Raw genomic sequence first — 27,532 nt, 5'->3', positions numbered from 1 at the left:
TGAACAGGCAGTTTTCAGAGGAAAAAAATTAAAGATATCTATAATCATGAAAAAATGCTCTAAATCAGTATTGATTGGAGAAATGCAAATCAAAACAACCCTGAGGTTCCACATCTCACTGGTCAGATTGGCTAATGTGACAAAACAGGAAAATGATACATGCTGGAGAAGATGTGGGAAAATTGGAACACTGATGCATTGTTGGTGGAGTTGTGATTTGATCCAACCATTCTGGAGAACAATTTGGAACTATGCCCAAAGGGCTATAAAAATGTGCATACCCTATGACCCAGCAATACCTCTTCTAGGGCTGTATTCCAAAGAGATCATACAAATGGGAAAAGGACCTGTATGTACAAAAATATTTATAGTAGCTCTTTTTGTGGTGGCAAAGAATTGCAAATCAAAGGGATGCTCATCAATTGGGGAATGGCTAAACAAGTTGTGGTATATGGATGTAATGGAATACTATTGTGCTACAATAAATGAGGAGCAGATGGATTTCATAATAACCTGGAGAGGCTTATATAAACTGATACTGAGTGAGGGGAGCAGAACCAGGAGAACATTGTACACAATTACGGACACATCATGTATGTGATGACTAACTTTGATAGAATGGCTCTTCTCAGCAATACAAGCTTATAAGACAACTCCAAAGGACTCATGATGGAAAAGGCTATCCATATCCAGAGAAAGAATTACAGAGTCTGAATGCAGGTTGAAGCAAACTGCTTTTTCTCTTTTTTTTCATTTTGCTTTGTTTCTTCTTTGGTGTTCATTCCATTGGTTATAATTCTTCTTTACAACTTGACTAATATTTAATGTGAAGGTATATGTAGAAGCTATATCAGATTGCATGCTACCATTATGGGGTGGGGAGAAAATTTGGAACTCAAAAACTTGTGGAACTGAATGTTGTAAACTCCAAGTAAATAAAAAAAAGAATACTGGGCTTGGAGTCAGAAGACCTAGCTCCAAATCCTGCTTCTAATAGTTACTCTAACCACGTGATTCTGAGTCTGAATTTTCTTATCTGGGAAAAAAAAGAAAACAATATCTGCTTTGCCTATATAATGGGGGGTATTGTAGAGAATGTTACATAAATGTAAACTATTATTAGGGATCTTTAAAACGTCTCCATTCCCTTAACACATTTAAATTTGGTGTTAGGAAAGTAGATCACCAACAATTCTCATTAAGATAAGAATAACTGTTAGATACTTTTCATAATTCTCTGTCTTGCTTATTTACACGAATTTCATATTGGTTGAATTTTAAGCAGTGCTAGAGAGACATTTGATGGACAAAAACTTTCTCTTAAATAATACAACTTATTTCTTCTTGCAATGAGTCACATTTATATATAACATAAAAATTTGCAAAGTGCTTTTCCTATAACAAACTCTGTGAGGGAAGCAGTGTAGTTATTATTTCCACCATTTTATAGATGAGGAAATTAAAACTCAGGAGGTGAGGTGACTTGGATAAGGTAACAGAGTTGATAAGTATTAGAATTGGTATTTAAACCAAGGTTTCTTGACTTTAGGACTGGTACTCTTTCTACTATATCACACTGCTTCTAGAAGCTATCCCATGGAAGCAGGAGGAGAGAGGAAAGCTGTGACCATTATACAACTAAATCCCTTCCTTGCTGAAAGGAAGAATTTATTCCTGCCCTTCATCCTCCCTACTTGCTTTCTCCTTGGAGTCTAAGGCCAAAGCTGCCAATGTTCGTTTCTTATGTGCCCTGTTTGAATCCAAGGGTGACTTGGAAATCCTGCTCTTTCCTGGCTTTCAAAATCTGAGGGCAGGTATCCTTGATGGCCAGTACTTCTTGTCCCAGTCTGTGAGACTTAGAGAAAGGAGAAATTTGGGTCCCTCTTTTGGAACTTCAGTGGGACTTAGGAGTAGCTTCTATATGTGTCTAATTTGTCTTTTCTTTCCCCCTAGCGAATTCTAGAAATGATTGGTTCAGTTGTACAAAAGTGGTGATCATAATCATTAATGGGAACCACTTACCATTTGTGCATAATTATCATACAGGACAATAAAGATTATGTATAACATTAATTTGTGACACATTAACTCTGTTGAAATTTGATTTGATTACAATATTCAACATTAATCAACATTTCATGAGTGTTCAATCTTTGTAGTCAGTTGCTTATGTTAACATCATTGTCCACTCACAACTAAAATTGATTAGAGGAAGAAATTACATAAGACTTTTCAAAGAAGTCCTCAATTTACTCAGCTCTTAGTTTCACCCCTGCACTGTAGATATTCACTGATCCTTTAATCATCCTTGTGGCACTTCTCTAACTCTCACTGAGGCATCCATATGCCTCACTGCAGTAGGGCTAAGAACCAGGAAAGGAACATTTTCAAATAAAGGCCCAACAGAACACAAGTATGGGTCCCATGATGTGCTAGTGGTATAGGGATGGAGAGAAGAGATTGGAGGAATGGTGCTTTTGTGAGAGTAAGGCAGAATACGGAAAAATAGCAGATGGGTAAAGAGTAGTACTATTAGTGCGTGATATGAATGCTATGTCTTTTTTTTCTTTTTTTTTAGTACTATTAGCAAGAAAACTTGCTGCCTGGCCTTCCCATTCTACACCTACCCTTTTTGCTGTCCTTTTTTTGAGGTCATTACATATCCTTTTAGGAAACCTTTTGATCTTCATTTTAACTATATTTCCCCATTGTTAATGGCTGGGGAGGGAAAAGAATGTAGAATATGACTAGATCTTTGCACCTGCAAATTCTGATTACAAAACAAATTACAAGATTCAGTTAATCAGTCAATAAGCACCTACTCTGGGTGAGGCATCGTGATGGATGCTGGGGATACAAATGCAAAGGATGAAGTCATCCCTATTCTGGTCCTTTGACTTCAAATCCAGTTTTCTTTCCATTGTGTCACACTGACCGCAGGGGATGAACACTAAGGCATGGGGAGGTTTGTTTTTCTGTGTATCTCCCTCAGTTCTGGACATTCTATAGCTCTCACTTTTGTGACTTCAGTGACATATGTAACTGCTAGTAAGGAAGCTCCCTGAACCAAAGCAGATCAGCAATGCTTTGTAATTTATAATCTTAGGAGAATTGCTTGGTATACTCAGAAGTTACATGACTTGCTCAGGATCACACAGACAGTACATGTTAGATAGGACTCCCAGGGCTTTCTGCGTCAAACACTGATCCTCTACTATCCCACTCTGCCATAGTGGGAGTCATCTGCAGAAAGAATGAATATTTAATGCCATACTTGAACAATTTTGTTTTCTTTCTTGCTCAAACGTAATACTTTAATTAAGTAGTGACAAATCTATCAGACTCATATCATATAAGACCTAGAAGAGACCCTAAAACATAAAACCTTGGAATATTAGTGCTAAACCTCTAGAATCAAAGACCATCAAAAGCCACTGCTGGACGGCACTTTTGGCATGAAAGAATCTTAAGATGTGAGAGTTGGAAAGAACTTCAGAGGTCATCTTGTCCAACTACATCATTTTGCAGATCAGGAAATTGAGGTCATGAGAGGAGAGGTGCTCTGCTTGCCCCATGCCACATAGCAAAGCAATATGTTTCTATCTTTGTTACATATCCTGGAGTGAAATGCATATATCATCTCTACCCCCCCCCCCAGATTTTATTTTACTCACAATAAAGAATTTCATAGTCCCCTGAGTTAGATACAAGGTACTGAGAATTAACAGACCAATCCAAGTGAGTAATAAAGCTGGAATGACCCTAGAAAGAGAAGTGAATTTTATTAGTTTTACTGCCATTGTCCATTTTTAATTCAAAGCAGACAGACCATGAAAATAATTCATTCTTATTTATCACAAACTAAGAAAGGTACTTACTGAGCATTTGCCAATTCGACTATATTTTCTCCCATTGTCATAAACACCATAGATATAGATGCAGTTGTCGTGTGAACCTATTGCCAAAAAATTTCCATCTATAAAGAAAAGTGCATTATAATTACATTTCAAGTATAAAACCACAAATTTATAAAGGCTACTATTACAGTTTCCTTAGCAGATTTAAACAAAATCCCCCAAAGACAATGATTTCTTCTCTTATGGATAATTACCATATTCTTTCAAAGTAAAAATTATTTCTGGGGAATAACTTACCTTTGGCACATTATCCACTTAGTCATCCTGGGTAAATAGGGACAGAAGAATCAGAGCTTAAAAAAGCCACCCTGATTATCCTGACCTTTCATTTTAGTCTCAAATTTTAGCTATTTCTGGAAACTTGTGGTGGAGTAAAAAGAGCAATGAATTTGGAATCAGAAGACCTGGATTCAAATTCTAGCTTTGCCATCAACTGCTTGTAACCTTAGGCAGTTACTTTGCCTCTCTGAGATTTAGTTTACCCATCATGGGCCTCTGAAATTTATTAGATATATGACCTTGGGCAAATCTCTTAACTTCTCTAAGCCTTAGTTTCTCCATCTGAAAAATTAGGGGGTTGGATTTGGTAGCTTTTGAGGTCTTTTCTAATAATCTAATTTCTAAATCTATTTTTATCATCCATCATCATAAATTTTTACAGCTAGAAGTAACCTCAGAGAACAAATACAACCACTTATTAGGGATATAAGGAAAAAGGCTCTGAGGGGATAATTTGCTTCAGAAATGGAATCTGTTTTTGGCAATGTCTGGACTAGAAACCAGGCATCCTGACTTCTAGACTGAGTTATTTCTACCTCATTCCATTAGACTTAGATCTTCAGAATCTAAATAATTGTTAGTCAAATTCTGATACTTCAATTAATGGTGTCTTGATGGTTTGAAATGAGAGAATTTTCAATATACTTCTAGAAAGTAATTGGAATTTCACTGCTTATGTGATAATTAATGTTCTTATAGACTTACTTCCCTTATACTATGGCTAAATGTGTACTAGCTACTAAGGAAGACATTAGTATTAACTCAAATTTCTATATTATTTGAAAGGTTTACAAAGGACTTCCCTTAAAACAAGCTTGTTTGAGAGCTCAAGCATTCATCCTCCTGTGTTACAGATGAGAGCACAAAAGTTCAGAGAAATTAAGCCCCTTGTCCACAGTCATACAGCTAGTGCAGATTATGGTCAGGGTTCAAATACAGGCCTATTGACTCTCCTGAGTCTTCTTCATGGTATCAGGTTGCATTTCATAAGAAAGAGATATAATGTGACTCCAAGACCCAAGAAATTCAAACACTTGAAAAGCAATTGAGCTGGAAAAGTTAAGAATCATAGCTGGTGGAATGCTGGAGCTGGGAAGAGCCTTGGATCACACAGTTCTACCCTCAGTTTACAGAGGAAGAGACAGAAGTCAGATTCGTTGGGGAAACTGCATAGCCTCTCTTGTTCTATTGTCCAGTCCTTGCTCCTGGTGCCGTGGCCAGTACAGAGTACTTTGGACAGGAAAAATTTTGATGGGGTCTCATTTTTTTGATACCTGTGTTCATACACATGCTTTTACTGACAACACCTGACTTTGACTAGATAAAACTGGACTAAGATGGTTTTCCTCACAGTTAGGAAGAAGACTGCACAAAAGACAGAGAATGAGGTTTTGAGGCAGCAAGACCTGAATTCAAATCCAGCCTTAGACACTAGCTATGTGACCCTGTGAAAGTCATTAACCTGTCTGCCTCAGTTTCCTCAAGAGTAAAATGAGGATAATAATAGCACCTACCTTCTAGGGCTGTTGTGAGGATCAAATGAGATATTTGTAAATTACTTAGCAAATGCCTGGTATACACAGTAGGTGTCTGATAAATATCTGTTCCTTTTCCTGTCAGGTGAATGCTGATTTTATGCCATACATAAATGTTTTATTGATATCTTTTGTTGCTAATTCTGTGGTTTTTAAGAACGGATATTACTGAAAAGAAACATACAAAAGTTGTAGCTCTTCTTTTTTGTCCTGCTTTTTGGAGGGCAATTGGGGTCAAGTGACTTGCCCAAGGTCACACGACTAGTTTTTATGTTAAGTGTCTGAGGCCGGATTTGAACTCAGATCCTCCTGACTCCAGGGCTGGTGATCTATTCATTGTGCTACCTAGCCGCCCCAAAAGTTGAAACTCTTAAAGAATACACTTCAATGACTACTCTAGATATTTCATTGACTACTAGTGTGAGGAAGTCAAGCATTTCTAGGATCATTCAAGCCCACAACAAAACAAGAACAATCCTGATGAAATGCAAAGGAAAGTGCAGCATAAAACAAAAAACAATGCCAAGAATTGACAGTACTGCAAAACAACTTAATTAACTCTCAGAAAACCAAGTGCTTCAGTTGGACCTGAAAGCTGCAGGGGTTGTTATTGATTCCTCTACAATGCAGTGTAGATGTCTGGAAGTTGCGGTAATATCAACAAGACTAGGAAAAACAATAACAACAACAAAACCAAACCTACTGCCTATTTGGGAAGAAAACATTTTTGTTATGGGTAAGACAATACAAAGTCTGGAGTACTGAAGGCTGGAGAAGGGTAAATTTAACTAACAAAACTTACTATTTCATTCAAGGCTATATATATATACTAAAACCACCGTCAGAAGTCTTGGTGAGCCTATAAAATCTAGGCATTTTCCCTAGACTTTGTAAAACATCTGCTGAAAAAGCGTTTGGGGGATTTTTGTAAACTTCTAATGGCCCTAATGAGGGAATGATGATGTTTTACTGTTTTGAGAACTCTCTGGATTTAACTGAAAACCTACAGGTTATAACTGAAGCTAGACTAGTCAAAATGGGCTGATTATTAAGGGTATACTTAAGATTCAATGTGCTAGAAGTATGGTTTCATGAAAAAGGATAACTGGGAAAAGGAGGGCTTGTTGCTTATGAAAAGGTTTTTAAAGATGTTAAAAATTGTGAAGTTAACATTATGTCAATAGTTTTAATTATTTTCCTTTGTTCACAGTAAGTCACACCATTGTGGTCCAACACCTGAATCCTTTTTTCCTTGCTCTTCTTTGAACCTCTCAAAGGTGCTTGTATCTTTTTAGCTATAGAACCCTCAATTGTTTTAGAGGTCAAGCATGTGTTTTATAAACATGACTGTTTTGAACCACCATCACCACCACCAATCAAGTTCCTGTATTTAGATTGTTGAATATAAACCAGCCATATAGTGCTACTGTTAAATAAGTAAGAATATACTAGCTGAAAAAAATAGCAAGAAATAACTGGAATCCTCTCCATTATATTATAGGAACTAACTGGTTATTATCCTGAACCACATCAACCATTTTGCTAGATATCCTCTTACTATTTCTCTAGCCTTTCCAGGTAAGAACTCTTATGAGAATTCCATACACCAAGACGAACTATATTGTCTTTCTACCTCAAACCCCAACCACTGACTCTCATACCAATTAAAGAATAACTGAGTTGCAAGGCTGGAGGTAGGAAACTGGAACCAGAAAATCTCTGTGATCACTTTTAATTTCCCAGTGTTCCCTAGTTTGAGGTATATGTTACCAGTTATTCCTCTTCCATTTATATTTGTTTTTAGGATCAGAAACTGAATCGCCTCTTTTGAGAGGGAGGGACCCACGCAAAATAGTGCTGATCCATCAGGCACAGCACACCAAAAAAGCACTCAATTTAGGGTCAGATGACTTGGATCCCAATCTTCATTTTGCTTATAATCTATGTGATTATGCATAATTTCCCATCTTAGGACTTTAATCCTCTCCTTTGTAAAATAAAGTAGTTTCATTAGATGATCTCTGAAATCTCAGAAATTCTTGTTGAACTATCCTATGCAGAGTCTAGTCAAGTGTTAAATGAACATCAGGGCTAATCTTGACTTTTTTGATCCAAAGCTTTTGGATCACAACCCTATTCTTGCAAATTCATACTAGGACATTTGATGAAGGATTAGACATGGATCCTCCTCTTTTAAACTTCCTTTTTCTCCATGATTCGCTATTCATCTCTCTTGTGAACTACAGAATTTCTAAGCATGATTCTGGTTAAAATGAGTCAATATTCAACTCAAGGAACTGGGTCCAACCAATGGAGCAGTATTTTAATTGACAATTGACTTAGAACAAAAGGATAAAACTTAAAATAGTTTTAGAGAAAAATGTGCCACCAACATTGTCACTATGTTTTGAATGGAATCTGAAATCTACCAAAATGTAGGATGGTTTGTCTTTCTGTCTGAGGTGGGCGGGGGAAAAGCAATGGTGTGGTGGGAAGGAGCACTAGTGTTAGAGACGGAAAAGCTAGATCCCAGTCCTGTCATTGATGAACATTCACTTAGCCTGTCTGAGTTTTAGTTTCTACATCTTCAATACAGGAATGCTCAAGAACCTTTAGTAGCTCCCAGGTTTCTCTGGGATATAATACACATTCTCTTGTTGAAGTCTTCTCTACACTCTCTCATGACCTTATTGACTCATGAGTTCAATTACTATATCTATGCTGATGACTATCAATCAGATATATATATATACATATATATATATATATATATATATATATCTTGCCCTAGTCTCACATCTGATCTTCAGTCATACATTACCATCTATCTATTCCAGTGTTTCTTAAACTGTGGGTCTCGACCCTGTATGGAGTCATGAAAAATTTGGCAACAATAAAACGTTCCTAAATGTGCAATGAAAAAAAATTAATTAAAAATCAAATGAATCCAAGGTGTTTCTGGCAGCGCTTTCCCGTTTTGTATTGTACAACTTTACTGCAGCCTTGGTTTTGAACAAACAGCACCTTACACTATGTATACCCTAAGGCCACACAATACCAAGGAACACTGAGCAAACTTTTTTTTTGCTTTTTGGAGGGCAATTGGGGTTAAGTGACTTGCCCAAGGTCACACAGCTAGTTTTTGTGTTAAGTGTCTGGGGCCGGATTTGAACTCAGGCCATCCTGACTCCAGGGCCAGTGCTCTATTTACTGTGCCACCTAGCCGCCCCAACACTGAGCAAACTTGAAAAGAGGCTGCAAGTGGAAAAAGTTTAAGAAGCCTTGTATTAGGCTACTGGGCATCTCAAACTTAGCATATCCAAAACAGAACTTCTCTTTTACCCAAAACCCAAGCCTCTTCTGAACATTCCTATTTCTGGCAAGGTACTCCTATTCTTCTAGGCAACCAAATTTGCAACGATGGTGTCACCCTTGACTTCTGACTCTGTCTCACCCTCATGTCTAATCAGCTGCCAAATCTGGTGGTTGCTTCCTCTACAACATCTCTTGTACTGCTCCCTACTTTTTACTCACATATCCACTACCCTATTTCAGGTCTTATCACCTCTCATCTGGATTACTGATAGTCTCCAAATTGATCTCCTTGCCTCAAGTCTTTTTCTACTACAATGTATCCTCTACACAGCTGCCAAAATGATTTTATTTTTTCCCAGATAATTTTTGCTTTTATTCAATTTTTTTCTAAAAGGTATTTTATTTTGTTTTGTATTTTATTTTTCCCCAGTTACTTATAAAAACAATTTTAACATTTGTTTTTAAAACTTTGAGTTCCAAATTCTCTCCTTTCCTCCCTCCCCACCATACTTCATTGAGAAGGCAAGCAATTCAATGTAGATTATGTATGTGTAGTCATGCAAAACACTTCTATAACAGTCATGTCGTGAGAGACTAACTATATTTATCTCCATCTTATCCTGTCCCCCTGTTTATTCTATTCTATCTCTCCTTCCACCCTGTTACTCCTCAAGTGTTTTGCTTCTGACTACCCCCTTCCCCAATTTGCCCTTCCTTCTATCATACCCCTCCTTATTTTGCCCCTTTACCCCCTACTTTCCTGTAGGGTAAGATGGATTTCTACACCCAATTGAGTGTGTATATTATTTCCTCTTTAAGCTAATTCTGATGAGAGTAAGGTTCACTCATTCCCTTTCACCTCCTCCCCTCTTCCCTTCCACTATAAAAACTTTTTCTTGCCTCTTTTAATATGAAATAATTCACCCCATTCAACATTTCCCCTTTTCTTTCTCCCAGTACATTCCTCTCTCACCCCTTAATTTTATTTTTTAGATATCATCCCTTCATATTCAATTCACATCTTTGCCCTCTGTCTATATATCTATATCCATATATTCTTTCTAACTGCCCTGTTAATGAAAAAGATCTCATGAGTTATAAATATCATCTCTCCATGTAGGAATGTAAACAATTTAACTTTAATAAGTCCCTATGATTTCTCTTTCCTCTTTACCTTTTCATGTTTCTCCCAAGTCTTATATTTGAAAGTCAAATTTTCTATCTAACTCTGGACTTTTCTCAAGAATGCATTAAATTTCTCTATCTCACTGAATGTCCATCTTCTCCCTTCATGGATTATACTCAGTTTTTCTGGGTAGGTGATTCTTGGTTGTGATCCTAGTTCCTTTGCCCTCTGGAATATCATCTTCTAAGCCCTCTGATCCTTTAATATAAGAGCTGCTAAATCTTTTATTATACTGACTGTGGCTCCATGATAGGTGAATTGTTTCTTTCTGGATGCTTGTAATATTTTCTCCTTGACCTGGGGACTCTGAAATTTGGCTAATATTCCTGGCAGTTTTCATTTTGGGAACTTTTTCAGGAGGTGATGAGTAGATTCTTCCAATTTCTATTTTACCCTCTAATTCTAGAATATCAGGGCAGTTTTCATTGATAATTTCTTTAAAGATGATATCTAGTATATTTTTTTGATCATGGCTTTCAGGTAGTTCAATAATTTTAAAATTATCTCTCCTGGATCTATTTTCTAGGTCAGTGGTTTTTACAACAAAGTATTTCACATTGTCTTCTATTTTTCATTCTTTTGGTTTTGTTTTATAATTCCTTGATTTCTTATAGAGTCATTACCTTCCATTTGTTCCATTCTAATTTTTAAGGAATTATTTTCTTCAGTGAGCTTTTGGACCTCTTTTTCCATTTGGCCAATTCTTTTTTGTAAGGCATTCTTCTCATTGACTTTTTGCCATTTGGTCTAGTCTTTTTTTTAAGATGGTATTTTCTTCAGTACTTTTTTTGGGTCTCTTTTACCAAGCTGTTGATTCTTTTTTCATGATTTTCTTGCACCTCTCTCATTTTTCTTCCCAATTTTTCTTGGAGGTTTTGGATGCAGGAGCTTTGACTTTGTTTTCTCCTTTTCTCCTTTTGAGTGTGTGTTTTGATCTTCCTTGTCACCAAAGTAAGTTTCTATAGTCAATTTTTTCCCATTGTTTGATCATTTCCCCAGTTTATTTCTTGACTTTAAACTATTTAACTATTTAGGTTGGGCTCTACTTCCAGTGTGGAGGGTGAACCCTCCTAAGCTTCAGGGGTTTTGTACAGCTATTTTAAAAGATAATTCTAAGGCCCTGTAAATTTTCACTTCTTCCAAGCTGGTATGATTTGAGGAGAGATGTTTCCTCCTATCCTGGCCTGTGCTCTGGTCTGTGAGTGACCACAAGCACTCTTTTCTGCCTTGGAACTGTGAGGAGTGTCCCTTGTCCTCCACTGCTGCCACAAGCTCTGCTGTACCAGTGCTCCTTCTTGCCCCGGGAAAGCCACCCAGGTGTGTGACCCAGATCCAAATATGGGTCAAGTAACATAGTCCTGCCTCGGTGCTAGCGAATCTTATTCACGTGATCTTGTTTGACAAGATTCTGACAAGCTGTTCGATCCCCTTACTGTCTGTGGGCTGAGAGCTCCAGGAGCAGCCACTGCTGCTGTTGATTCAGTCACTCCAGAAGCCTATTAGGGCCAGGTCTGTGATGGTGCAACCTGTGCTCCCCTCTCACCCAGGTCTGGCAGACCTTTCCTGCAGACCTTCTAAATTGTCTTTGGTGAATGTGGTCTGAGAAGTCTGGAAACTGCCACTGATGCCAGTGATTCAGCCACCTTGAAGCCTCCTCTGGGCTCATTGGGACCTGGCCTTCACTGTGCAGCTGCACTGTGCTCCTCTTTCAGCCTGGTGCAACAGACCATTTCTGTTGACCTTCCAGGTTGTCCTGGGCTAGAAATTTGTTTCACTCTGTCTTTTTGTGAGTTCTGCTGCTCTAGAATTTTTTTTAGAGTCATTTAAAAAGGTATTTGGAGGGGTTTGGGGGAGACGTCAGGCAAATCCCTACCTTTACCATCTCGACTCTGCCCTCTCCCAAACTGATTTTCTATAACCATGTCACACACCTACTTGAACTCCAGTGGTTCCCTTTAATCTCTAGGATCAAATATAAATTCTTTTGTTTTACCTCCAAAGCCCTTTATGGGTTTACTCCACTCTACCTTTCCAGTCTTATTACACATTACTCCATTTCTCATACCTTGACAGTCAAAAGCAAAACAATTTACTATTCCTCACATGATAGTTCCTCCCACTCCATACCTTTGCACTGGCTGTCCCCACACCTGGTATACACTTCTTCCTCATGTTCACTTCTTAGAATCCCTAGTTCTCCATCATGGTTAGCTCAGGTGCCATATTCTAGATGTAACTGTTTTGAATTCCTCCTTTCCCCCCCATGCCCTCAGCTTTGGTCTCGCCCTTGACGATCTTGTATCTACTTTATATTGGCCTCTATGAGTAACTGTTTAAAAAGCTTCTCAAGGGATGTGATTGTTTTACTTTTTTTTTAATGCCCAGAACCTTGTATAGTGCCTGACATACTGTAGCTGATTAACAAACACTTGTTGATTGATAAGAGTAAAAAGCATTAAGAAATGCCTGGATAGTGTATTTACTGTCCATATTGCTTCTTATTTGCTGAAAGTATTGGGGAACATTATGGGAGAGTCTGTGAAGGAAGGCTTGGAATAGCATTTTATCTATGTATCTATCAAAATATTACATTTATACACTTGCAACATCCCTCCCCAAAGAGGAATTTCTGGTCTCTAGGAAAAGGTTATTGTATTAGATGAAAAAAAAAAGTTTACAATGAGTAATCTACTACCATAGAAAATAATAAATAAGAATATTCTAGTGAAAACAGATCATAAAGGAAGAGCCACAAGGCACTGTAGGACAGAAGAAAAGGCAATGAGTTTTAAATCAGAGGGTCTGGATTCAAATATTAGCTCTTAGCTTTACTAGCTATGTAACTTAAGAGAAGTTGCTTATTTTCTCTGACTTCTGTTTCCCCAATCTATAAAATGATGGGATTGTTTTTAGTGATCTCTGAGCTTCCTTTCAATTTAGAAGAGTGAAAAGTTTTTCAAATAATCTAAAGGTTCAAAATAACAGAAAAAAATTATAGGAAAATCTAAACTGAGGTTGGAAATGAATTAATGTGTCATAGTAGAACCATGTTATGAAATGAGCCACTGATAGCATTTAAACTAGCTGAACTCTTCTCCGAGATTAACCAAGTAGCAAGTATTAAATTTATTTAGGTTTAGCTAAGCAGAGATAACTTCAGGGATAACTTTCATGCCCTAATTTGAGGGCATGAAATAAAAAAAAAATCAAATGGTAGTACTATGACCATTACATTTTCTTTGGAGACTCTTGTACAAGATTAGGACTCAGAAGATCTGAATTCAAATTGACTGACCTTTTTGAGTTGCAGTTTCCTTATTTGTAAAATGGTGAAAATAATACTTGCAAAAACCAACTTCATAAATTTTATTGTAAAGAAAGTGCTTCCCAAAGTGCTAGAGAAAGGAGTGTTGTAATTATCATTGCATGGCAAGTCCTTAGCAGAAGAAATAAAATTTCTTTAGCCAAAGATCAGAGAATTTTTTTTCCTTTTGTAGGGCAATTGGGGTTAAGTAACTTGCCCAAGGTTACACGTCTAGTTTTTTTGTGTGGGTGTTAAGTGTCTGAGGCTGGAACCGAACTCGGGTCCTCCCGACTCTGGGGCCAGCGCTTTACCCACTGCACCATTTAGCTGCCCCATAAGCAGAGAAATTTTTGATTAGCAAATGACAGCAGGTAAGACATGTGGTTGTTTCCAAGGGCCACCTGCCTTCTCTGACCTGAATATTACACATTCAAATATATCTGTGATGTCACTGATGTGGGCATTCTCTCCAATGATGCGGAATACAACCTCTCCATGTCTGCCTATTTTGTGCTAATTATGTTCATGGCCTCTCAAAAGTTTGCCACAGGGGACCTTACTTATGTTCTCTTAACATCCTAAAATTTAATGGAGCACATGGATTATTCAGTAGTTATGCCATACTCCAACTATATAACCAGTCCATCTTATTTCCCCTTCATTCCCCCCACCCCAATTGTGGACATTTTAAATTACTGAGAAACACTATTTTGTAATGGCAATTAAGATTTTCCAGAGTACAAAAAAGTTCTATTCTGGCCATTAAATTATCTTTGAAGAATCTCAAAGTAGAAAGAAAAAATATTTGGATTCAGAAGCCTTGAGTTCTATATAAAAAATTCCAAATTACTGATAAGACAGTAATACAAGTCTGTGCTCCAACCACTAATTCTGAAGAGGCCAAAATTGATCAGTTCTACAAGAACTATAACATCTTCTAGAAATAACACCAAAAAAGATGTCATACTCATCACAAGGATTGGAATGCTAAAGTAGGAAATCAAAAGACAATTGGAATAAAAGGTAAATTTTGTCATGGAGTACAAAATGAAGCAGGGCAGAGATGAACAGAGTTTTGTCAAGATAACTTGCTGGTTATAGAAAATACTCTTTTTCAACAACCCAAAAGATAATTCTACACATAGACATTACAGATGGTCAATATAGAAATCAGATTAATTATACATATATACTTTGCAGCCAAAGATGAAGAAGTTCTATACAGTCAATTGAAACAAGACCTAGAGCTGACTATGGGTCAGAGCATGGCTTCTTATTGCAAAATTCAGACTTAAATTAAAGAAGGTAGGGAAAATCATTAGATCATACAGGTATGCCATAAATAACATCCCTCATGAATATGAAGTGGAGGTAATGAACAGATTTAAGGAATTAGATTTGGTAGATAGATTGACTGAAGAATTACGGTCAGAGTTTCTCAAGATTGTAAAGAAGTTAGCAACAAAAAACATTCCAAAGAAAAAAGAAGAGCCAGAAGGCAAAATGACTGTCTGATGAGGCTTTACAAACAGCTGAGGAAAGAAGGAAAGGGAAAAGGAAAGAAAAAATGGAAATATATACCCAGCTGAATTCAGAATTTCAGAGAATAGCAAGGAGTGACAGGAAGGTTTTCTTAAATAAGCAATGCAAAGAAATAGAAGAAAACAATAGAATGGGAAAGACATGAGATCTCTTCAAGAAAATTAGAGATATCAAGGGAAAGTTTTGTGTAAAAATGATCATGATAAAAGACAAAATGGTAGGGATTTAACATAAGCAGAAGAGATAAAAAGAGGTGGTGTGAATACACAAAAGAACTGTACAAGAAAGATCTTAACATTACAGATAATCATAACAGTGTGGTTACTAATCTAGAGCCAGATATCCTGGAGGACCAAGGTGAGTGGGCATTGGGAAGCATTGCTAACAATGAAGCCGGGGAGGTGATGGAACTCCAGTTAAGCTATTTAAAACCCTAAAAGATGATACGGTTAAAGTGCTGCACTCATTGTGCCAGTAAATTTGGAAAATCCAACAGTGGCCACTGGATTGGAAAAGATCAGTTTATGTCCCAGTTGTAAGAGAGGACAATGCCAAGGAATGTTCAAACAATTGTGCTTATTTTTACATGCCAGCAAAATTGTGCTTAAGATTCTGCATTCTAGGCTTCAGTAACATGTGAACCAAGAATTACCAGAAGAACAACTCTTCTTCAAGGTTGGTTTTCAAAGAGGCAGAAGATTTAGGGACTAAATTGCCAACATTTGCTTAGCTTAAGGAGAAAGCAAGGGAGTTCTAGAAAAATACATCTATTTCTGCTTCATTGACTACACCAAAGCCTTTGGATGTGTGAATCACAACAAAATTCCCTCAAGGAGATGGGAGTATCAGATCATCTTACTTGTCTCCTGAGGAAACTATATGCAGGCCAAGAAACAACAGTTGGAACCAAACATGGAACAAATGATGAGTTTAAGATTGAAAAAGGAGAACAACAAAGCTGTATATTGTCATTGTATTTAACTTGTATGCAGAATATATCATGCAAAATGCCAGGCTGAATGAATCAAACACTGGAATTATGGTTGTCAGGAGAAATATAAACAATCTCAGATATGCAGACAATACCACTCTGATGGAAGAAAGTGAAAAATGTAAAACAATGTTAAAGCTGGCTTGAAGCTTAAAATTAAAAAAAAAAAACTAAAATCTTGGCAACTGATCCCATCACTTCCTGGCAAAACAGAAGAAGAAATGGAAGCAGGCTGAGATTTTATATTCTTAGACTCAAAAACTTCTGCAAATAGTGACTACAGCTATGAAACTGAAAGATGCTTGTTCCTTGGAAGGAAAACTATATCAAATCTGGATAGCACAAAACGGAGATATCGCCTTGCCTACAAAACCATATAGTCAAAGCTATTTTTTTTTCCCAGTAGCAATGTATGGCTATGAGAGTTGGACTATAAAGAAAGCTGAGTGTGGCAGAATCAATGCTTTCGAATAAGAAAATCGGATCAGTCAATACTTAAAGAAATTAATTCAGGCTATTCACTGGAAGATCAAATACTGGAGCTGAAGCTTAAATATTTTGGCCACAAAATGAGAAGACAGGATTTACTGGAAAAGACTGTGATGTGAAAGGCTGAAGGCAAAGGAAAGGGGGAAAGCAAAAGATAAGATGGATAGATAGTATTATGGAAACACTGAAAATGAACTTAAATAGATTTCAAGAAATAGTGGAGAGGGGCAGCTAGGTGGTGCAGTGAATAGAGCACCAGCCCTGGAGTCAGGAGGACCAGAGTTCAAATCTGATCTCAGACACTTAACACAAAAAAGCTAGCCATGTGACCTTGGGCAAGTTACTTAACCCCAATTGCCCTCCAAAAAGCACTGGCCCTGGAGTCAGGAGGACTTGAGTTCAAATCCGACCTCAGACACTTAACACTTACTAGCCATGTGACCTTGGGCAAATCACTTAACCCCAAATCCCCACTCCAAAATAGCAAAAAATAAAAATTAAAAAATTTTTTAAAATAAAAAAATAAAACAATGGTTCTCAAACCATTTGGTCTCAACACTCCTTTACTCTTAATTAGTGGTTGGAGCATAGACTGTATTACTGTTTTATCAGTAATATGGAATTTTTAATATAGAACTCGTCTTCTGAATCCAAATATTTTTTCTTTCTACTTTGAGATTCTTCAAAGATAATTTGATGGCCAGAATAGAACTTTAAAAGATAGTGGAGGATAGAAGGACCTGGTGTGCTATGGTCCATGGCACCAGGAAGAGTCAGACATGGCTCAACAACAGCAAAAATTAAAATAATCATGAGTTTCAATTTATCAAGTTATTCATAACAGTATTTTTTTATGATAGCAAAAAAAGGGAAATAAAGTGGTTGCCCATCACTGGGGAATGTAACAAATTGTAGTGTATGGATAGAATGAAATATTATTGCTTTGTAAGAGATGATGACTACGAACAATTTATAGAAACATGGGAAAACTTCTTGGAAGTGATAAATTGTGAAGAAAGCGGAATTAGAGGAACTATACACAGTGACTACAGCAGTGTTAATGAAAACAAGAGTAAAAGGTAGCTGTGGTTTCAGATTCAATACAGTAACTAATCTTGGTCCCAAAGAAGAGTTGATAAATATGCTTCCTCTCAGTATAGAGGTGAGGGATTATTTGTTTAGAATGTTGTATATACAGTTAGAGAGAATTACTATGTGAATGAATAGGTACTTGAATGTTCTTCTTTGTTACAGGGAAGGTTTATATACATGATTGGTATATAAAACCAGGGAATTTAAAAAAATAAAGGACCCGTCAAATTCCTGCTGAAAAGTCTTGATCTACATATAGTTTATTCAGAACTAAGTAAGAGAGAAGGGCTAGAGGAATGAGAAGAGTCTAACAGGACCCCAAACAAGTGCAAGCATCATTTAAATTTGACCTTGATAGGTCTTTTAAGTTTAAAAGGAAGCAATTCCACATAGATTTCAATAAGCTCAAGTTTTAACAGTGTATTCTTTTCCAACCTGGCGAGTAACGCATTACAGACAGCTGTTCATTTCCATCTGTGTGCACTGTGACTAAATCTTTTGTTTCTGTGTCAAACACAAACCACCTGTTAGAAAACAGAAGAAAAATGTGTTAAGTTCTTGCATAAGAAAGAGTTTAAAGTAGGTTTATTTTGCTTAATCACTGAGTCACAATAATAACTGAGTCCGCTGTAAAAGAGAAGGATCTCTAAGTCTCTATTTCAAGCAGCCTTTGTATGTACACATTTTCTAACAATATGAAACTACTTGGTTACTAATACCATATTATTTTTCTGTTTTTTGTATTACAACCTAAAATAGGGTTTATTTTCTTATGCAATAAAATTATCTTTTACACTCAACATATGAGATGGAAATACATTTCTCTAAGAATAAATCATACAAGGGAAATGAGAATTGCCATTGTGTTTCTGGCATGAAGGGGATTGGGAAATATGTATCAATTTGGGACAAATTAAATATTTTTATAGGTTAAAATCCAATAAAAATTTTCATACTACACAGAATTTCAAAGTAATTTAATATACTCAGCTCAAAAGTATAAAGAAGTCATGTAGTTTAAGGGTTTTTAAAATTTGGAAATTATTCAAGTTAAGTCTACAAAACATTCTTACTGTGCTAATTATAGAAACATGAAATGTCAGAGATTCAAGGAACCTAACTGATCATCTATTTGAATCCCCTCTTTTTAAAGGTAGAGAAACTAAGGTCATTAGTTGAGGACTTCACAACTAGAGTGGTTCCCTATCTCTCTCCTTAAATAAAGACTAGACTCTCAGGTCTCCTTTCTGCTTTTCACTAGAAAGAGCACTATATTTGAAGTCAGAAAACTTTGAATTCTGGTTCAAATCTTAGCTGTTGAGCAAGTCACTTCCTGTTTAGGGGATTATTCTAGCTCTGGGTAATTTTACCTCCTGCACTTCCCATAGATGCAAAACATCTCAATATATGAAATACTAAAGGAAAGTCCCTGTGTGAATTGTTCCTTGCACTCATAGCATGCTTCACTATCTGTTGTCAAAATATGGTCTCTAAGACCCTTTTCAGGGGTCCCTCTGGTTCAATACTAATTTTATAATAGTACTAAGATGTTATTTGCTTACTAAAATACCTCTCCCTTTTCCAATCACATATCAGTGTGAGGCTGAATTTTCTTCATATACTTCAACCAAAACATATCAACAACAGACTGAATATAGAAGCAGATATGAAAACCTAATTATCTTTTATTAAGTTGAACAAAAAAGACATTTGCAAAAATATGTAAAACAATGTCTTTCTTTTCATTATGTTTTTGTTTTTAAAAAGAGTTATTTTTTATAAGAATGTTATATTAACATGTAATGGATTTGTCATTTTAATGAATTAATAAGTAAATATGCTTGAAATTATTAGTTTTCATTTCCAATATAGTAAGTACCAATATATATATAACCCACATAAACAAAAGTTCTTTGGGGTTCTCAATACTTTTGAGAGCAGAAAGTTCTCAATAATTTTTAAGAGTAAAGGAGTGTTGAGACCAATTGGTTTGAGAACCATTGTTTTATTTTTTTATTTAAAAAAATTTTTAAATTTTTATTTTTTGCTATTTTGGAGTGGGGAAGGCAGGGCAATTAGGGTTAAGTGATTTGCCCAAGGTCACAAGGCTAGTAAGTGTTAAGTGTCTGAGGTCGAATTTGAACTCAAGTCCTCCTGACTCCAGGGTCAGTGCTCTATTCACTGCACCACCTAGCTGCCCCAAGAACCACTGACAGTTAAACGTCAAATCAGAAACTCAGGTCAGGAATAAACATAATGGTATCTCTCTTCTTTGTTTTATCATGAGCCTTGTTGTAAGCCAGTGGACAACTATGTCAGAGATGAACTCTTAGATTCCAGGAGTATTTTCAGAGTTTAATTAAGGACTTTATTGTCATTGGGAGAGGCCTAAAGTTAGCCACAAGTATGAGTCAGGATCACTTGCCCTTCATTTTCTCCTTCCTTGAGGAGCTACTTCAATTAATTACAATGCTGAAAGATTCCAAAAGGAGAGATAATGGATAATATCTTGCTTATCTAAGGATTAATTGTGTAAACTCAGTGGGAAGCAAGCAAAAATTTACTAGTACATATCACCTATGAGAACTTCATTGTACAAAACAAGAAAATAAGGAGAAGTCATTTTTGGTGAACTGTTGTCCCTGCCCCCAGTGAATTTTGAGTAAGTCATCTCATTTCCCTGGGCCAAAGTATCCTCATTTGTAAAATGAGGTCATTGATTTAGATTGCCTCTAATTGTTCTAGATTGCCTCTTAGCCCTACATTGATAAACATAATTTTGATGGATGAAGACCTAGAAGTTTGCAACAGCCTGCATTGCCCACCCCCACACCCCCACCTTCCCAAGGTCTTAGATGACTATACAAAATCTTTATAATCTCATGTGGAGACAAAAATTTTGTACATTTCCACCTGCCCCCTCCCACCCAGAGTTTTCCTAGTATGGCTGCTAATGTAGTCAGTCACCAAACATTTATTATGTCATTATTATTTGTCAGGCATGGTGTTAAGCATTAGGGATACAAATAAAGGCCAAACCATGATCACTAAACTCAAAGGGTTAACATTCTAATGAGAGAATCATCTGTTTAGAGATAATTGAACCAATAGGAGCTGATGAGATCACCGTGAGATAATATAGAGGGAAAAGTGAAGACAGGTCAGGACAAACCTTTATGGGTATATCCATTGTGGGTATGACCAGGATGAAAATTCAACCAAGGAGACAGGGAAAAAGTGTTCACACACGTAGGAAGAGAATCAGGAGAGAACAGTGTTAGCAAAAACTAGAAAGGAGAGAGTATCCAGGAAGAGATGGTGATAAACAGTGTCATTTAGAAAGGCATTTGTTGCCAAATGCAGGAATTAAAATGGGAAGGATAATTTAGTCAATTCTTCTTTTCATTTAAAGGAAAATTCTGCAAACTCAAAGATACGATAAAATTGAGTGGGATTAATTCACTTCTACTCTTGAGATATCAGTTTCCCCATCTGTAAAATGCAGGGGCTGTTGAAATAGATAATCTCTAAGTTCCTGTTCAACTCCAAATCCTACGAGCTATTGTTTTTGACACTGTTTATCTATAGTAACCATCCAACCTTTAGCAAACTCTCTAACTTTCAGAATTTAAAAAACTTGAATGGAAAGAGTGAAGCTGACCATAACCATTTAAAATACTAATCTATTGTCACCCATTATGTCCCTAAACCAATGCAAAGGCTAGGAACCAAAGGGGCAATTTGAAAGGGTATGTATAGGTTTAAGGGAACTTAAGTCTTCTGTATTCAATGCTAGGCCTCAGTTCCCTCATTTGTCATCTCTATACATTATTATATATAGTCCACTTAAAGCTATTAGGAGGCATGCCCAAAGTCAGGGTAAAACCTGGTTTGAATCATAGGCATGTAATAAGAAGTATCATAAAACATTTTGTTGAACTTTTTAGGCTCCATTCTTTTTTTGTTTTACTTTCACATTATACATTAGTCAGGTTATAAAGATGGATTGTATCAGATGGAATGAAAAATGGTAAAGAGGACATAAAACCAAACAAGAAAAGGAAAAAGATCAGGTATTTTGCTTCTATCTGGATATAAACTCAGTTCTTTCTAGTTCTTTCTCTGGATGCACATCTTTCTCTCCATCATGAGTCTTTTGGGATTGACTTATATCACTGCATTGCTGAGAAGAGTCCAGTCTATCAAAGTTGGTCATCACACATACGTTGTGTCTGCAATTGTGTACACATTTCTCCTGGTTCTACTCTTCTCACTCAGCATCAGTTCGTATAAGCCTCTCCAGGTAAATATGAAGTCCATCTGCTGGTCGTTTCTTATAGCACAATAGTATTCCATAACATGCATATACCACAACTTGTTCAGCCATTCCCCAATTGATGGGCACCTCCTTAATTTCCAATTCTTTGCCACCACAAAAAGAGCTGCTATAAAGATTTTTGTACATATGGGTCTTCTTCCCACTTCTTTGGGACATAATCCTAGGAGTGGTATTGCTGGGTCAAAGGATATGAAATTATTTTTTTTTCTTTTCTTTTTTTTTTTTTTTTTTTAAGCAATTGGGGTTAAGTAACTTGCTCAAGGTTACACGGCCAGTTACTTCTGGGTGTGGTGCTGAGTGTGTGAGCCCGGGATTCGATCTCCAGGTCGTCCCAACACTGGAACCGGTGCTCTTACTCGCTGAGCCACCTGGCCGCCCCGATATGAAATTATTTATAGCCCTTTCGGCATAATTCCACAGGCTCCATTGTTAAGACAATGCTCCTTAATATCTGGTAAATTGGTCAATATTTCTCCATCATTTTTTGGACTTCATAAAGACAAATCCCAGGGGCAGCCAGATAGCACAGTGAGTAAGAGCACTGGCCCCAGAGTCGGGATAACCTGGGATCGAATCTGGGCTCAGACACTTAGCACCCACCCAGAAACACCTGGTCGTGTAACCGTGAACAAGTTACTTAACCCCAATTGCTTAGGGGCGGCCAGGTGGTGCAGTGAGTAAGAGCAGTGGCCCTAGAGTCGGGATGACCTGGGATCAAATCTGGGCTCAGATACTTAGCACCACACCCAGAAATAACTGGCCATGTAACCTTGAGCAAGTTACTTAACCCCAATTGCTTTAAAAAAAAAAGACAAATCCCAAATGTTACATTTTAGCAGGAAAATAAGTACAAAACATGTTTTGTTTGAAAACTTAGCAACCCCTTCTTATGATAACAAAGAATAATAAGGACTATGTAGAGAAAATATTATTTATAAGAAGGCACGAAGAAAAAAATTAATTATGAATGCTGAGTTTTGCTTGTGAGTTTGTACCTGGTTCTTGGTAAAGCCAAGAGACTAAGAAATGCAATGAAGTGTTCAACTGGCTATGTTTCTGAAAGAAGTCTAGTTTTCAGTGTTACTGAAACACAGAGAAATGCACTTAGTCTTACCTTCCAGTTAGAGTTCCAATTGCAATGACAGATCCTGAAGGATGAAAACCAGAAGACTGTGCTGGATCCTAAAATATTTCAAAGCAAGTATAAATTAACATCCAGAGAATTTATTCACATTAAACAAATAAAAACAAGTGTTTATTGCCTTAGTAAGATGATGCCATAATATAATGCTTTTAAACAGGAAATTTTTTCTTACTCATTTAGATTGATGCCATACTTGAGGAAGAAACAATGGGGGTATAGTGGAAGAAGCTCCTGAGTAGGAGTTAGTAGACCTGGTTTCTAGTTCTGGCTCTGGCAGTGATGACTATGTGTGATCTTGGAAAACCAAAATTCCATCTCTGGGTCTTAGTGGTGGTACTAGGAGCAATGGGTACAGGTGCTAAGAGATAGATTTAGTTTTAATGTGACGATAACCAATATTTTCTTTTTGCTTTTATTGTTTCTGTAGAGATTCCAGGTTCCAGAAAGATTCCACAGAGGGATACATAACAGATTTTGTGAGATGCACCAGAAATTAGACTATTATGATTTTCTCTAAAGCAGAGAGTAGGCAATGGAAACTGTCCTGCCCTCGGTGTACTCTGGGGTCTGAAGTTGCATGATAGAATAGGGTAGGCCAAGATGTGTGCATTGAGGCATCTTCACTGCCCATGTTTTGGAACTTTTTAGAGGTCATGAAAATGATGGGATTGAATGGCTGACCAGAATCACAAGTGGAAGCAGAGAGACATAACCAGTACTGCCATGAAACCTTGGAAACAGGAAAGTAAGATGAATGAAAAGCAGTGTTGAAAGAGAGGTTCTTATCCAGGACAAGTAAAAGGTTTGAGAGAAAGGTAAAGATGGTGTCTCATATAGGAAGACTACCAGTTTATCTTATTTAAGATAAACTATTCAATTACACTATGTTAAGTCTCCTTTGCCGATTCATCAAAAGAACACCGCCTATTAACATCACATGTACTGGGTATATACCCCACAGTTCTGTCCTGGGCTCTCTTCTCCTCTACCTACATTCTCTCTTGGTGTTTTTATTAGCTCACATGAGTTCAATTACCATCACTATGCACATGACTCCCAGTTCTCTACATCCATTTCTAATATGCCTTCTGTAACGGAAATGCAAATTTAAAGATCTTCCTGGAGCCTGGGGTGGGAAGCTTGTTTTTCAATAGTTACTTTTTTTTTTTTTTTAAGCAATCGGGTTAAGTAACTTGCTCAAGGTTACACGGCCAGGTGTTTCTGGGTGGGTGCTAAGTGTCTGAGCCTGGGATTCGATCTCCAGGTCTTCTCAACACTGGAGCCGGTGCTCTTACTTGCTGTGCTACCTGGCCGCCCCCTTGTTTCACTGTTTCTTGATGTCTCATGGAGTAATTAGCTTCTAGTTGCCCAATTCTAATTTTTAAGGAATTATTTTTGTCATTGAGCTTTTGTACTTCCTTTTTCATTTGTCCAATTCTACTTTTTAAAGAATTCTTTTCTTCAGGGGATTTTGGTACCTCTTTTACCATTTGACCTATTCTGTTTTTTATGGAATTATTTCCATTAGTATTATTTTTTGTGCCTCCTTTACCAAACTGTTGATTCTTTTTTTTTTCATGATTTTCTGGCATCACTCTCATTTCTTTCCCTAATTTTTCCTCTACCTCTTTTTCTTTTAATCTTTTTTTTTTTTTTTGCCCTTCCATGAAACTTTTTTTGGGTCTGAGACTTATTCACATTTTTCTGTGAGGCTTTGCATGTGGCTATTTTGATTTTGTTGTCTTCCAAGGTTGTGTTTTGACTTTTCCTGTCACCATAGTAATTTCATATGGTCATATTCTTTTTTGTTGCTGTTTGCTCATTTTCCAGCCTATTTCTTGCCATTTAGCTTTATGTTAAAGGCTCCTTTGGTGGAAGGGGTACTGTTCAAAGTTTCAGGTTTTTTTTTTTTTTATGCTTCTGTTTTCAGAGTTGGTTCTTGCGGACTGTATGCTCTAAGAAGAAGTGTGGCCACTGCTTTCCTGGTCTGTGCTCTGGTCTGTGACCAAAAGCATTCTTTTTTGCCTTGGAACTGTGACCAATGCCGCTGCTAGTGCTAGTGCTCCTCCTTGCCTTGGGACTGTGCCCCAGAGCCACATAGCGGTAATGCAACAGAGTCCTGCACTTAGTGCCAGCCAGCAAAGGGTCCCCTGTGATCTCCTTATGACCAGCTGTTTAATCCTCTTACCATCTGTGGGCTGAGTGCTCTGGAAGCCATTGCTTCTGATTCAGGTACCACCAAGGCTGCTGCTGGCTTGCTGGGGTGTGACCTGCACTGGATTGTGCTCCACTCTCACCCCAGTGAGACAAGCTTGTCCTGCCAACCTTCTAAATTGTCTTTGGCTAAAAAAATTTTTCACCCCATCCTTCTATTTCGCCATTTCAGAATTTGTTTTGAGGCAATATTTTAAAATTATTTGGAGTGGGATTTGAGAGAGCACTGGTGAACCCCTTCCTTTACTCTGCCATCTTGGTTCCCCACCTCCTAAAGTTATTTTCCAAAAGTACAAGTCTAGCCATTTCACTCCTCTACTCGATAAACTTCAATAGTTTTCTATTGCCGGTAGGAGTAAATATAAACACTTCTATTTAGCTAGAATATCTTTCATAATCTGGCCCTAACCTGTCTTCCCAGCCTAACATTACTCCTCTTTCCATACTCTACAATACAGTCAGACTGACCTTAATGTCTTTGTCTCTTCACACTTGTTGGTTCCCATGTGAGAATAAATTCCCTACTCACTTTTGCCTCTTAGCATCCCTTGTTTCCTTCATAACTCAACTCAAATGTCATCTTTTACATGAAACCTTTCCTGATTCTCACACCTACTAATGTCTTCTCCCTACTAATTACCATAAATTTGTGTTGTATATATTTTATTAATACTTATTTATATACATATTGTCTTCCTTGACAGACTAAAAGCTCCTTGGAGGCAGGGAATACTTCATTTTTCCCTTTGTTTCCCCTTTGTTTAGCCCAGTTCTTGGAGCACAGTAGGTGCTTAATAAATGTAGATTAACTAATTAAGTCTCTGAATTCAGGGTACTATGATAAGAGAGAGGGGAGCCCAGGCAAAGGGGGTTCATGAGCTATATAGAGACAGTAGATTTCATATTTTGAACAATATTCCATTTGATCCCCTACACTGATAATTTTTGTCATAGAATTCTTTTTGAGTCCAGAAATACATTGGTTTATAACTGTTCATGTCAGAAAAAATTTGGATGATATACAATGTGACCCGAGATTAATTTTGGAGGTTAATCTAAATAGCTTAACAATTCTATGAAATGTGGGCTTGGTTACAGTGGCAAACACCTGAAGTTCTTGTAAGCTGACTACCATCTGGTGGTCAGTGCTGATATTGTTGCTTCTTAGAAAGGTCATGAGAAGCATGCTTCTGAGAGAAACTGAGACCAAGGGCTAGTGGCTCAAGCAGGGTGTCATTTGTTCAACCAGGCTGACACCACCCTCCATCTCTGAATAATAGAGAGCAGAGGTTCTTTACCTTTTTTGTATCATGGACAGTTTGTCATGGACATTTGCAGTGTGATGAAATCTGTGAATCCTTCTCCAAATATATTTTAATTACATAAAACAAAACAGAAAGGATTACAAAAGATACTGATTATATTGAAATACAGTCTGTAGATACCGTGTTTCCCTGATAATAAGACACTGTCTTATTTTTTTTTTTTGGACAGAAAAACACCAGAGGGCTTATTTTCAGGGGAGGGCTTATTTTAATGAACATTGACAGCAATTTTAATAAATAGGTAAATGTGAACAAAAAAATGTACCTTTATTCAATAAGCAAATCGCTGGGAAAGAACAGGATGATGCGCTCACTGCTGCAGCTCTGACTGGATGCAGCTCAGAGCGTGGCATGCGTTTCAGGGGGGTGGGGGATGGTGCATACAGAGGGTACCGTAATGTAGCGTGTAGCACAGGGGATCACCTTCAATACAGTAGCAATCTCAATAGGGCTTATTTTCAGGGGAGGGCTTATTTTAGAGGAATCTTACACAGTAAGGGGAGGGCTTATTTTTGGGATAGGTCTTATTATCGGGGAAACACGGTAGGAAGATTACAATAACTTGGTACCTAGTATGAGTATAAGAACTATAGCAATTTTGAAGTTTTAATGAATTTAAATATTTCATGATATCTGTCACATATGTTATGTGATATGAAAATATCTGATTTCCAATGGTGACAAAGTCATAAGTACTGCTAATTATTACTGTGATTTGTTGCCTATGTTCATAATTGAAAGATGCATTTCAGTTAGAAGTCTGTGAAAATAAAGATACATTTTAGTCTTTTTTCCCCACTAAAGTTCATAGACTTCTTGGAAAAAAAAAAAAAAAATATATATATATATATATATATATA

General features: G+C 37.1%; 1 protein-coding gene across 6 annotated transcripts in view; it reads right to left on the bottom strand.

Moving 5' to 3' along the window:
- Window positions 1-27,532, bottom strand: part of LOC138173823 (echinoderm microtubule-associated protein-like 1) — a 316,335-nt gene that overhangs the window by 8,701 nt on the left and 280,102 nt on the right. For all 6 annotated transcript variants that reach the window (XM_069103910.1, XM_069103913.1, XM_069103912.1 and 3 more), the window contains 4 exons: window positions 23,104-23,171; window positions 18,086-18,174; window positions 3,879-3,976; window positions 3,675-3,762 (listed from right to left, as the gene is read on the bottom strand). In XM_069103910.1, coding sequence (XP_068960011.1) covers window positions 3,675-3,762; window positions 3,879-3,976; window positions 18,086-18,174; window positions 23,104-23,171 — 343 coding nt within the window. The remainder of the gene's footprint in view (window positions 1-3,674; window positions 3,763-3,878; window positions 3,977-18,085; window positions 18,175-23,103; window positions 23,172-27,532) is intronic.

This window comes from Petaurus breviceps, unplaced genomic scaffold (genome assembly GCF_028583685.1).
Source record: "Petaurus breviceps papuanus isolate PSGF00001 unplaced genomic scaffold, PetGlider_PUasm1.0 65, whole genome shotgun sequence".
Lineage (NCBI taxonomy): Eukaryota > Metazoa > Chordata > Mammalia > Diprotodontia > Petauridae > Petaurus > Petaurus breviceps.
The sequence above is the reverse complement of the archived record's forward strand: the minus strand, read 5'-3'. Positions and strand labels throughout refer to the sequence as shown.